Source organism: Dryobates pubescens, chromosome 12 (assembly GCF_014839835.1).
Source record: "Dryobates pubescens isolate bDryPub1 chromosome 12, bDryPub1.pri, whole genome shotgun sequence".
Taxonomy (NCBI): domain Eukaryota; kingdom Metazoa; phylum Chordata; class Aves; order Piciformes; family Picidae; genus Dryobates; species Dryobates pubescens.
The window spans coordinates 22,935,131-22,949,125 of NC_071623.1; the positions used below are offsets into that span (position 1 = coordinate 22,935,131).

Below are 13,995 nucleotides of genomic sequence, written 5' to 3' on the forward strand. Positions count from 1 at the left end.
GAATGGCATTACTATAATCCTTGTGTGATATATCCCCTTCTCTTCTGGCCTGTGTTCCTCCCAAACTAAAGCATTTTTTGCCAGAAAATATGGCCAGTTTATTTTTCTTGAGGAAAAGGCTTGCTTCTTTTGCTCCCAAAAGAAGGAGCTGGAAAGGAAGAAAATTGTCCTAAGCCAGACAACCTTCATGAAAAATTTCCACAGAATGAGATCTTTAGCAAGATCATATAAATACAGGGGGAAGAGAGGCTTAAACCTTTATGTAGCATTTCTTTAAGAGGTAATCTCTTAGAGTGGAGAAAAGATAAGGAAGGTATCTTTTCTGGTTTTGTTTTAACTTTTTAGGGAAGAAACAGGACCATAATAAAGATAACTTTCTGTCTAAATTTGAAGCAAGAATGTGTAAATATACATAGAAGTTTGTAAAATAAAGGCAGACAATTTATGTACATACTGGCTTAACCAAAATATTCTTGGTTTTAGTGGATTTCCAGGAGAAGGTGTACAGCAGCCAGTATTTCCTCAAATCCCAAATATGGATCCCTTCCAGCAGCGCATGATGGGAATACAGCAGGATCCAATGCGCCACCAGGTAACTTCAGGGTTTTCCCTTGTCCCTCTGCTGCGTTACTTGCATTTTCTATGGTTTGTTGTTGTCTTTGGTGCAGAAGTAAGTGGTGTTCCTGTTAGTGCAGAGTGAATATGGCTTAGCCCTCCAGCTTTCTCAGGAAACACATTTTTGTGCTCTGTTGTAGTAAAGCTTTGAAGAACAAGATTTTTATTTTTCTGTACTTGAAATACTTGACCTACTTGATGTTTTTGGGGCTTCTGATCTTTGTGACTTTGGAGCAGAAGTACTTTTTACTTTGGGAAAGCTAATGTAATTTTATTTTTTTCCTTAACTGAAAGTTTTTTTATTGTGTTCTTCCCCAAAGGTTCCACTTCCTCCTAATGGGCAAATGCCAGGTTTTGGTCTCCTGCCTACCCCACAGTTTCCCCCCATGGCTCAGCCTGTGATTCCACCAGCAGCACCTGTGCAGCAAACTTTCCAGTCTCCTTTTCCAGTACAGAGTGAATCACACATGCAAAAACCACATCAGCAGGTGAGGATCTGTTGCAGTAAACAGACTAAATTAAATGGTTTAACACATGTCTTTTTCAAATGTGCATAGTTTGTTCAGGAGAGGAAATTTCATGATAACCATGGACAGAAATGATTGGGAGGGTAGCTCATGTGAGAGAAAGTTGGATATCTACAATACTACATGAAGAGTCTGGTATTTCAGAAGTCTAGCAAAACCACCATGTATATGCTTCGTGCCTCCTTGTTTGAAAGACATTGGATTGCATTTTACCCTTCTCACTTTAACTCATCTTCCCTTACCCGTCCCCATCATGCTTCAGGATATGCATGGAATTCTAGCAATACACTTGCACACTGGAGAGAATTTATTTGGAGAAGTCATAAATAGCTGTTATAGTGGAAATGAACTCAGAAGTCTGTAAAGGTTATAAAAAACAATCTTGTTCCTAAGATTTTGGAGGATATTATTGGTTCAGTAAATGGCCGCTACTACGAAGAAATCAAAGAGCAAGTCTGTTTATGAGGCCATATTTTAGGGGAACAAACACACACTTGAATACATTTTCCTCTTTTGTTCCAAGAAAAGGAAATCCTCAAAAGAGGAATAGAGATTATACCAAGCTGTCCTTGTGTGGTGACCTGTGATGTTACAGATTCTGGAAATGTTGTTGCTTTTCACTTGGAAGAGAGGGTCAATTCTCAAGTGTATCTTTCTAGTTAGTTCTTTAGGTTTGAATTCTGGTGAATCAGTACATCCTGAGAGAATGCTTCTTTGGGTGTTCCCTGCCAGGGTTGCATCATGAAGACTATTTTAAGTTTTGTGCAATACACAGTGTGTTCTAGAGTGGGAAGCCATAGAAGACCTTTAAAGGTCCCTTCCAATCCACTGCATTCTATGGTTGATTCTATGATTTGTAGTGGGAAGGTAGAGCTGTGTTGAACTTACTTGGTTGTGGTTTTTTAAAGCAGATTCTTGCAGTTTATGTGTCGTTTTGATGACTTACTGGCTTGTTCTTCCAATTTATTGCATTAATGGGCTTAAACTAGGTTTTTTATAATGTCTTGGGGAGAAGTTTTATAGTAGACCTTCCTACTCTTCCTACTTTTGCCTGTGATTTTCATGGCAGAGCAAGATCCACTGACTTTGAAGAGTATAATTACTCTGGGGGGATTTAAATGGTCCTGAGATTGATTAAGATAGGGAAAACCAGTCATTTGCAAATTGCAAAAGAGAATTTTGTGTAAATTATGAGACTTTTGCAGTGGTTTTTTTAAGTTCATGCAGTACTGAACTAACTCCTTATTAGTGACTACAAAGTAATGGTGACGCTTCTGAGGAGAGTTTTGTTACATTCTATTTTACATATGTGAATATCTGATACCATTTTAGTGTTATGCAATTTAGTCAAAGCATGCAATGAAGTAAAATGCCTGTGCTACTCACTTGTAACATCAGTCAACTTAATATTTTAGGATATGGAAGTGGAACAGCCACCTATTCAAGAGGGAAAACGGCACGTTTCTGACAGCAGAAAGTCACGATCCAGGTCTGCATCAAGGTAAATTAATGAAAGTTCTTATAGTGAGGGGGTAAGTATTAAGTATTGAGTTTTAATGTAAGGAAAGTTAGTGTTACTTAAGGAATTAAAGACCTGAAAACACTTTACTAATTCTGCATGGGTACTGAGGAGAGTTATGCTGGTTATCTGGAGCTCAGAGAATCTGGTGTGTGTGGCTAATCTACTGTGGGGCTGGTAACTTCTGAGAGGTGAGCCAAGTTCTTGAACTATTGGTGATGCTCATTTTTGCCATCTTAGGACATAGATAATGTTACCTGTACTTTGTGCCCTGCCCAGTAATCCTTTGAGGTTGTTTCTTGTAAGTGCTCATTTATGCTGTGCAATTTGGATTCTATGACTGAATTCCAGAAGACACATTTAGCAAAAAAAATGCATTTCAATTTAACTGAACGATTAATTACAATAAATTACTGTTGGCTTACCTTCTCCCTATGAACAACACTAGTGAAATTTATTGGTATAGTCAAAACTGACAAAGTTTTTATTTGAGTTCCCTTTATGGAAGAGAGATAAAAAGAGACCCATATGATTTCTTACCTCTGAGGGCAGTTGTGCATAGAACAGAATAGAATTAACCAGGTTGGAAGAGACCTTCGAGATCATCATGTCCAACCTATCATCCAACACTACCCAACCAACTAAACCATACAACCAAGCATCCTGTCAAGCCTCGCCCTGAACACCCCCAGCGACGGCGACCCCACCACCTCCTCAGGCAGCCCATTCCAGTGGGCAATCACTCTCTCTGTGTAAAACTTCCTCCTAACCTCCAGCCTAAACCTCCCCTGACGCAGCCTGAGACTGTGTCCTCTTGTTCTGGTACTGGTTGCCTGGGAGAAGAGACCAACCTCCGCCTCACTACAACCCTCCTTCAGGTAGTTGTAGAGAGCAATAAGGTCACCCCTGAGTCTCCTCTTCTCCAGACTAAGCAACCCCAGCTCCCTCAATCTCTCCTCATAGGGCTTGTGCTCCAAGCCCCTCACCAACCTTGTTGCCCTTTTCTGGACACGCTCCAGCAAGTCAACATCCTTCCTAAACTGAGGGGCCCAGAACTGGACACAGTACTCAAGGTGCAGCCTAGATAAATGTTGGATGTGCTTCAGTGCAGTGGTAATGAGAAAGATTAGTGACTCCTAAGACATGCAAACCTCTTGAAAGTCATCTACCTTCTAAGGAGAATTGGGTATCTATACAGTTCTCTTTTACTGGTAGCAACTAACTTCCATGTCTACCAAAACTGAGTAAATTTTAGGGAAGCAGAATATTTTGTCTGTGTTCTTATGAAGAAATCTGTGATCTGGTGTACTATATGACTTTGCCTGTCACAAATCTGGCTCCAGCATTAAAGCGAAGTTATCTGGTTACTTGGGATACTTCGTCTTTGCCAAGCGTTATGTGACTTCTTTGAAGGTTTTCTTTGTCTTCCAGACCTTGAATGGTTTAAAACTTGAACATGATGTTAAGTGCAATTTCACTGGCAGGATTTTTTTAGAGGGTTTTTTTTTTTAGCTATTCTTTTGTAAAAGCAATAAACATTTTTCTCATTGAATGAGAGAGAATTCTTTTCTATGTTAATGTGGACATAGTTTGAAAGTCAAATTTGATATAAAATTAATGGAAGCTAAATTGAAAAATAATCATCTTCATCTGGAGTGAATTAATAACCTTCTGTAATAATTTAGTCTCATCCTAAATCCATGTTAATGAATGTGGATTATATTTTTTGCATGCTACTGACTGAACTCTTGATGATCATTTAAATAGGTATCTGGAATAGTTGTCTGCCTTTCATTGTCTGGGTCAGAAGGATTGCTCATAAATGTTTGTTGGTTTAAACTAGGTCACCGAAAAGGAGACGTTCAAGATCAGGCTCCCGGTCTCGAAGGTCACGTCATCGCCGATCTCGATCTCGGTCCAGGGATAGACGCCGGCACTCTCCTAAGTCTCGGTCACAAGAAAGACGTGAACGTGAGAGGGAGAGAGAGCGCAGGTCAAAAGGCCTTCCTCAGATCAAGTCAGAAACTGTTAGCGGTAGGTTTGCTCCTTCTCTTTCTTGTTGATGTAACTCTGCAAATTCTTGTAATACCTCTTTTTGGACGCACAGCATCTTCCCTGTTTGATACACGTTTTCTTTCTTCCTGGGCCTGGTATTTAATTTCATTCGCAAACTCTGTGAAATGTAAGGTGTTACAGTAGATACTAGGCTTGTGTGTGCTGGAGTGCTTAGAAGACTGACAGGTATTTTAGAAACACTCAAAACACCAAACAAATACACTTCTTGCATCCATTGGGCTTTTTTGTACGAAAACTTCAATGCTGACAAGTCCACTTACCACCAGTGTGTGGCATCTGCTTGGAATATCACAGAAGACAGCTCAAACTGAAATGTGATACTTCAAAAATTTTTTTGTTCCTTTTTCTTGGGTTTAATGTTATTTAAATGTGGGTTCCAAGGCTGGTCCAAAAAGAGCAAAAAGGAAACTGTACTGATTGATTGATTTGAATTGTTGTAGATCTGGTAAGAATTAAATTCACCACACATTCCCTGCACTGCCTTTACTCATAGTAGACAATTTGGTACTTTTGGAATGTCTCCAGTATATTTTTGATTGTAAAATGGGTCAAAAAACACTTGACACCATGTTTTTCTTTTCCTTCCTTCAAAACATATAAGGTAAAACAAAGTGAACAACAGGAAGCTGAATGCATCATTAAGATTTTTTTTCTAATGATTCAGTGTTGGGTGTTTCTTCAATCTGTAGGGAAGCTTTGCCCTGGAAAACACACAAGCTAATGTTCACATTTCTGAAACAATCCTGGCTTTTTCAGACAAAATTTTATAGACAAAATTTAGTAGTTGCTTTCTGAATGTTCCTGGGGAGTGCAGAATGTTCTCTGGAGTAATGAAATAAAATTAGAGCATTCTTTTTTATATAAGACGGGCAAAAATTAGAGTTTTAATTAGGCAAAACCTTTTAAATGACAATGCCATTAATTTAACAGGATGCAAAGACTTAGTAGCTCACTAGCAGTGGTTTTAAGATGTACTTTTGCCAGCATCTCTCCCAGATTCTGTCACATAATGCTTTTTGGGTTTGAAGTTGTATAGCTCTTCGTGGGGAAAACAAAGATGAGGTGTAAATGTTGCCATAGTAGTCTTCAGCAAATGTGATACTTTGATCTCATCTGATGCTTTATTAAAGCATGAAGGGAGATGAGCATGTTGTTTGCTCTTTCCTGAAAGAAAAAACTTGTATCAATAGTTTTGCACTTGACTGTAGAAAGAAATGGCATTGAATAGGTCACTGAAGAGGTTAAAAGTTTGGTTGCTCTTGGTAGTTAATTATCACCTGGTTCAGGTGAAAAATCTTGCTAGTAGTGGGTGTATCACCATAAACATTGTAGTTACCATCTTGCCAGATTAAAATACATATTTTGATATTGGTTTTGTTTTCAGCTTTGGATAACTAATTATTTTAAAATGACTGTTTTAGTGTTCTGTCTTGTGAAATGGGTATTTTCACCTGCTCTTACAATCTGTGTATAACTCTTCATAGTGTGTAGTACTACGCTTTGGGTTGGACAGCTTGACAAAAGGACAACTCAGCAGGATGTTGGAAGCCTTTTGGAGGAGTTTGGCCCAATTGAATCAATAAATGTAAGTATAAATGGTGCAATCTAAACTATTTTCATATGCTTTGGTTACAGAAAGGCTTTTCAGACTTTTTAGAGTCAGCTTGACTTTGGATGCATTTAAAAAAGTCAAGAGCTCTAGTTTCCTGTGGTTGTGGTTTTTATCATGTAGAGTAAAAGTTGGGCTGCTCTGTAGAAAACTGAGAGGCCAGTTGCTTTGGATTCTTGCAATTTAGAATTACTCTTCAGGTTATGGAGAAGATGATCCCATTTTCATAAAAAGCATACTTTTTCTGGGGAGAAGTCATTGAAAAAAGGGCTGTTGAAGAGATGGGTACTTGTCTGCTCCATTTTGTTTGATTATAGAACTCTGGACAGCCAGCTGGTTTTCTTGTTTTTCACTTGTTTCTCTTCTGTCATTTTAACTCATAAACACAGAGAAGCATAGAATGGCTTAGGTTGGAAGTGACCTCCAACTCCCCTACCATGGGCAGGGACATCTCTCAACTAGGCTTGGTTGCCCTGGGCCTCACTGTATTTAAGGATGTTTTTATATTTAAATGGTAGTTGTTCTGGTGGCTGTAAAAATGTGTTTTAAACAAACAAAGAAAAAGAAATTACTGTAATTTTCTATTCTTAAGTTTTGTGAAGTAGCATGAAAGTGGTGGGTTTGGTTTGGTTTGGTTTTCTAATGCAGTAAAAATAACAAAAATAATTACAAAACTGGAGATACAAATGAATGTGGAGGTGCAGCTGGCAGCTTGTGGTACACAGAATGCAGTGGGGTATTCGAGTGTCTTGTTTCTTCTAACAAAGTAACTAATTGCCACACCACAGCATTTATATGAATGCTCCTGTTTAACAGTTTTAAAGGATTAAATATGCAACAGGCATCCATATTCTCACGTGGAGTAGAGTTGAGCATTTTCCACAGATGTTGTTTTTCATTTGCTAGAAATTTATATTTCCAGAATATTAAGCTGGTTATCTTCCTCCTAAGCTACCATTTTCTTCCTTAAATCCATAATCCTTTTTTAAACACCTGCTGATGTTCCAGTTTACTTTAATGTGCTAACAAACCCATTTTTTCCCTTAAAACACAAACAGATGATACCGCCTAGAGGATGTGCCTATATTGTCATGGTTCACAGGCAAGATGCTTACCGTGCCCTGCAAAAGCTGAGCCGAGGAAACTTCAAAGTCAATCAGAAATCTATAAAGGTACTTTTGGGAAAATATTAAGCTGCTTTAAAGTTCCTGTAATTATTGCAATCCTTTTTCATCTGTTACAGACTTTGGGGTATTACAGCCTTTTATGTATTCTGATGCAGCATTCTGTAGATTTCTGTGAATGGACCACTTCAGTGATTTTGTTCTGTGACTGGTGGACCTTGAAAGACTGCCAGTAACTGTCCATTTAACCCAACAAAAACTACATTCTTTTAGTCATGACTGTGGACTGTAACTACATTTTTCTTATTGCTGGTTGTTTGTCTTATAACTGAGTGTGATGAGATATGACAATCCTACAAAGAGTACTAATAAATAGTTCCTTTTGTAGCGCTTTGTATTAGAAAGTGACCCTGCCTTTTGAATGGAAATAGAATTAACCTTTGTGACTGGGGAACAGCAGTATTTTTGCTTTTTAGCTGCAAATGGTATTGCTATCCTGTGAAAACTACGTATTAAATCCATTAAAATGGAAACATCTTACTGACTACATGTATTTTTTTCCCTCCCCAAGATTGCATGGGCTTTGAATAAAGGAATAAAGCCGGATTACAAGCAGTATTGGGATGTAGAATTAGGTGTTACTTACATACCGTGGGACAAAGTGAAACCAGAAGATCTTGAAAGCTTCTGTGAAGGAGGAATGTTGGACAATGAAACTCTTAGTCCAGGTAAAGTAATTCTACATTCAAATGCTGTTTGTAAAATGTCCTTTGTGCTGAGGTACTGAAGTTGGTGTGAGGTGCAGATGAACTCCTTAAAATGGCTAAGAAGTGCAGCACACACAACCCCTACATTGGAGAATTTGTAGAGCAGTTAATGACAGCCTGACAGTTGCTCATCAGGAGTTGTGCAGCTGTGTTAAGAGGGCTAAGAATGCACGTGGATACCAGATGACCTGTTAGCTGTGCTGGTGTTTGCCCTTCACTGTAGTGCACCATTCAAGAGTGCTGTACTTAGTCTCGGAGCCAGCTTGGTGTCTTCCCACACAGTTTCTGTGAGACACCCTTTGGCAAAGGAGCTTGCCTTTGTAGCTCCTGAGGTGGCAGCAACTTTATGATTTCTAAAGTGCCTATAGTTTTCACACTTAGCAAGCCTCATATTAATAGGAACCTAATAGATTGCTTGTTATGCTGTATGTAAGGAGTGAAAATAGCAGGCGTCTATGGTTGTACTGAGAAAACAACGCCTTTATCAGCAGCCGCTTCAAAGCAATTGCAGACTCCAAACCAATATAGAGTCACTAGTGTGCTGTCTGGTGCAACTGAATAAGGAGTATTAAGTGGATGCAGTACTTAAAAACTGAAACTACATTAAGTTCTTTGAGTTGGTACTCTAGAGGACTGTGCTGGTTTTAGCCATTGGGTAGTGGGCTGTCTAGTTACTGAAACGTTATTTCAGGATTTTGCCATTCTTTCCAGTTTTCCCTGATGAGATGGTGGTTATTCTAAATGATCTCTTCACAATAAAAACATGAAAATAAATACAGTATGTGTTTTAAATAAAAGTTTAACAAATAGTAAACATAACTTGGTACTTTCCAGTCTTAATACCGTTCTCTTTCCCATAATGCTTCTTCAGTGATCCCATTTTTCTGCTTAGCTGTTTTTCCCAGAATGTTCTGACAAACAGCAGAAGCCACATTTCTTCTGCAAAAAGAGTTGAAGCTGTATGTAATGTCTCCATTTTGCTACAACTCTTGTATTCTCCTTTTCCTTGTTCAGAACTGGAAAATGCTGGCTTTTTTTCAGAAATGACTTCTCAAATTAATGAAAAAGCTGCTGCCTGCTTGCTTGAGAGCAACAGAATGAATCTGTTGAAAGCTTGTCCCAAAATAGCCTTGCTGGTTTTGTTACAGATAATGTGTTTCAGAGTCCTGGGCATGTATAAATGCTGTCAGTGCAAAGAATTGTTAAATGACTAAAGGAAAGAATAAAATTACTTGCTGTCTTCCAGTGATTTGCTGTGGTGTGTTTAAAGTAATTTGGCATTCTCGTTGTCAGAAATATATTTAAATGCATCTTAGCTCTGTGCTTCTTACTACCTGAATATTTTCAATTATGTCATTTTTGTAAACCTCACAAAAGTGTGGTAGTTTTACGTGCCAGTACTTAACTGCCTGTCAAATTCTTACTAAGCTGTTTTGTTTGGGGGTTTTTGTTTTTGTTTTTTTTTTTTGATGTAGAGTGGAAGGGAATTCCCAAGAAATCTGAAAATGAAGTAGCTCAAAACGGAGCAGAAGCTGCACATAATGAGCCAGTGTCACCTATACCTAAAGCTTTACCTGTTCCAATTCCTGTTCCCATGCCTGCACCGATAACAGTACCTCCTCCACAGGTGAGAGTTGCTTCCCATGTGCTCTGGATATCTAAAAACCTTATTTTAAATAATAGTTCAGTATGAGAGTAGTTAAGTTAAAGACAGGGAAGAAATACAATGAACAGTAACTAGTTGATTTTGTGTACGTGTTTGTTAATGTTGTCCCTGGTTAAAAATGCTCTTGTTAGCAGACTGCTGTGCTTTCCATTGATGAAGATAACTTTTCTGTGCCATAAATCCTAAAATCCATTATTCATCCAAACAGCCATACAGCCTCATAGAATAATATTCCTTTCCTTTTAAGTCACAGTGGCAGTGAAAGATGTGGGGAAAAAAGCCCCGAGTTAGGGTTCAGATGGTGTTTTGTGCCCAGCCAGAACTGAGCATCTGGTTTGATTTCACAGAAAAGTGATAAAGTTTGTATGTACCAGAACTGCCCTGGGAACTGAGTCACTATGTGGTTACTGAGAGTAATGGAGGATTTGCTCCAAAACCTTGTTGCTTCTCTGCTGCTGCTGTAGACAGAGTGTGTGTGTGCGCCTGCCAAATCTTTATTTGTTAGGACTGTGCTTCTAGTATCTGTTCTCTCAGATCTCTTCTTATTAATGAGCTGACTTACATCGTTTTGGTTTTATGATTGCATATTTATTTCCTGTTTTCCCAGTTAATTTTCTTCACTGTTAGCTTAAGCTGTAGACTTTTAAAAGTATGCACATTGCTTTCATGTTTCTTGGTACTGTGTATGCTGTCTTTCAACAGCCCATGGGAATTGAATGTGAACATTTTCATACTCTGTTATTATGGTTCTTCAGTCAAAACTGACAGTGTCTGTTCATTCATTAAAAGCCCACTTTGAACATTTACCATTAGTTTAAGTATCATGTAATAATGAGTACTCCCTCCAGTGTTTCATAATCCATTTCTTCTAGCTCAACTTGTCACTGTTAAAGTAGTAGCATGCTTTCTCCCAAATGCGAGAAAGCGTGAGTAAAACCACTTTACACCTTGTGAAAATATGATTTATAGACTACAACATGGTAGACACTCAGAAAAGGTCAAGAAATCAATCTATTTGAAGACATACATAATTTAACCAATTATGTGATCTGAGAACATAGTATATTGAATTTTGTGTTGTTTTGGCACAGAATTCTTTAAATGCTGTAAGTTATTATTAGGAAATGAACACATAAGTCAGAGTTCTAAATTCAGATTTTTAATAGTCATTAGCTATGTTAAATAGTAGTGCTTTTGTTTGCTTTCTGTAAACCCATACTGAAAAGGAAGTGTAAAGAAAAAAAACCAAGCAGTTACAGGATATATTGAGTGTGCTGATTGCTTGTCTCAGCCTCATCAGCTTCAGTTTTTTACTATGTCAGAGAAACTTTTGTTGTGACAGATTAAGGCTAGGATCAGAGAATTGTATTTAGTCTTCATCCTTGGTTTTGCTGTGAACTTTTGAATGTTGTCATACTTCACCAATTCAGTTGTCCTCTCTGGCCATAAACTTGAAATTGTTTAATTTGTCAATACTTCTTAAAACGTTAGCTCTGATAATGCAGCGATGTTAGTAGTGAAAGTAGCATGTTCTGTAATTTGCAAATATGACCTAATACCTGAGGGAAAAAGCTCATTACTTTCCGCTTTCTTTTGTTTCACTTTGTGAGGTACTGTTGCATTTTAATTAGCTGATGTGTTTTTTGTCCTCTGATACTAGCAGAACTGCTTTCGTTTGTATTTGGCTTCAGTGTTTGTGACTGTAAGAGGTGGAGAGGTTGTTGGGAGCACAGTATAGGCTGGACAGCATCAGCAGCTGGAATGTGCATCGGTACAGTGATGCCAAATTTGTCAGTCTTTTCTCTTGACCTTCCCACTCTGGTCCCTCTGACTGGAGAAACAGATGGGATGTGTGTGGTATGTCAGAACAGGCTTTGTCCTGATTCAAGCTGCAGTGAACAGGCATAAGGCTGCCTGACAGATGACCTTAGACAGATTTGACTGCATGATTCCCATTACTCTCTGTTTTCTGACTTTTTGGCCTTTGGTTTTGTTGTGCTTTCTCCTCTTTTCCACACCAATCTCCTCACAAGTTAACAACTCTCCCTTAAATATTTTTTTTCCATGCTGGTCCCTGCCAAACCCCTACCAAGATTTACTGTTTATTACAGTATTACCTAATTAGTACTTGTATGGTATTCCTGGAATATGGTGCATACACACTGTTGAACTCACAAGGAAGATCCTTTTCCCCATAAGATCCCCAGTTTGCCTTTCTGGTTATCTGTGAAGTTTGGCAGTTGATCATGAAGCATACTGTTACCTGCCTGCAGAATCCAGCCATCCCTTATGCCACTATCTGACTTGTCAGCTTCTCACATTGTTCTCTCTTGACTGGCAGTTTCTCATGTTGTGCCTAGTAGCTTTTAGTGCCCTTAATAGCCTTTATCATGAAGCTTAAATTCAGGCCAGGACCTATTCAGACACTTTGTGATCTGCCTACAGTCCTAAAGTTCCACACTTAAAGGTATGATGGGAAGGAGCTGCATCACTGCTTTCTGCGAGAGAGCCTTAATGGGCCTTCTGTGCTACCCTGCAGTATGGGCTGGACACATAGGGGTGGAGCCCTGCTCTGCTGGTCATTACCTGTGAGTTAGTTACCTGTAACTAACTGTGGAGTGAGCTCCTGTTACTGCCAGTATCACCTTGGCCTATGAATGCAACCTCTGTGTAGCAAAGCACTTACTAACATCCTTGTAAGAGTGGTAGACTGTGTAGGTAAGTCTGATTCTTTGGCCTCAATGGTGCACACAGCATCTCCTCAGCCACAGGGTTCGGGGTTGTTGGTAAGATAGGTGAAGTACCTCTGTTGTGTCGTGCTGCTGGAGTGAGCCCTTTTCTTGCCTATAGATTCAGATCTCTGAGCTGTTGCTGAATCTGGTCCTACTCCTGCAGGTCTGAGTAATCCATCTCTGTGGTCCTCTCTGAGGGTAGGTCTGTGTTTAAGTTATATTGCAGTGTCAAAGATCAACTTCAGTCTATTACTTGGTTATTGAGAGTCAGTTTCAGTTAGTAGCACTTGTGATACCACTTGTGTTGTGCGTTCATTGACCAAGTTTTGGGCAATTGGTGTTATTCTACCAAAACTGCCATTCTTTTACAGTGAACCATGGCTCAGGCTTTGCCAGGGTTATACATTGAAGTCCAAGGGGTTTGCTGTGGCCACCCTTTCCGTAAGTTTCCCCATCCAACCCAATGTTCCTTTTCTTCATTTAATGAGTTTTCAGCCAGAAAAACAAGGTTCCAGTTGAGTGTATGCCTCTCAAATTTTCTGATGTATTTTTCAATCCTATGTGCTCCTTCTCCCTATAAATAGATGTGGGAGTGGTGCATTGGTTTGATACCCATCCCATCCCCTTCTTACGGAAACTGGCAGACTCCTGCTTTCCAGTCTTCCCGCTGGAGACTCCAGGTGCACTTAAATACGTATTTACTTGTCTTGGAGCACCATAGGTAAACTGTGCTCCTTTAGTTCACAGGGCCAGTGATTCTCCTTCAAGTCTCAGTCTGAGGTGTGCAGTAAGAAATAGTTGTACCTGGACAGAGGCCAGACCTCAAGACATGTTCATTGAGATGCACCTGGCAGTTTGCATTACAGTTATTGAGAGGTTAGTTATTCCAATTTCCCATATTACTAGTAAAATAACCAGGTTTTCCCCATATTTGTCTCCCTATCAAAAAAGGGTATCTCCTGTAGCTTTTTTGTTACTTTGTTTTATCCAGTTCATTAGCTGTTTTTCTGAAACTGTTCACCAGTCCTCTGTGTTTGTTATCTGTCAATGTTTATTAGCCATTGGTTCCATCTCTTTAACAGAGAAACTTCACACTTCAAATTGTATTTTAAATTAGATACTGTGACACAGTATCTTTATACACAGATTTTTGTGGCCTTCCTTTTTTCTTTCTGCTTAATGGAAAGGATTTAACATGTTACAATTACATATTAAGAGGGTTCACTTTTTAGAAATAAAGCAGCAAGTTCTTAGAAAAAAAAAAGTAGTACAGCAGTTAAACTTGGATAATTAGGCAATGAATATCCTCTAATATCATTCTAAACTAGCTTCCCTCGAGGTTACTCGTATGCCGGTTCTG

General features: G+C 38.9%; 1 protein-coding gene across 1 annotated transcript in view; it reads left to right on the forward strand.

Annotated features, from left to right (window-relative positions):
* The window catches only part of SCAF4 (SR-related CTD associated factor 4), a 46,832-nt gene that overhangs the window by 19,885 nt on the left and 12,952 nt on the right, over nucleotides 1-13,995 (forward strand). The window contains exons 10-17 of the mRNA XM_054165877.1: nucleotides 484-592; nucleotides 936-1,103; nucleotides 2,558-2,643; nucleotides 4,505-4,695; nucleotides 6,222-6,322; nucleotides 7,405-7,518; nucleotides 8,042-8,198; nucleotides 9,713-9,864. Of these exons, the coding sequence (XP_054021852.1) occupies nucleotides 484-592; nucleotides 936-1,103; nucleotides 2,558-2,643; nucleotides 4,505-4,695; nucleotides 6,222-6,322; nucleotides 7,405-7,518; nucleotides 8,042-8,198; nucleotides 9,713-9,864 (1,078 nt within the window). The remainder of the gene's footprint in view (nucleotides 1-483; nucleotides 593-935; nucleotides 1,104-2,557; nucleotides 2,644-4,504; nucleotides 4,696-6,221; nucleotides 6,323-7,404; nucleotides 7,519-8,041; nucleotides 8,199-9,712; nucleotides 9,865-13,995) is intronic.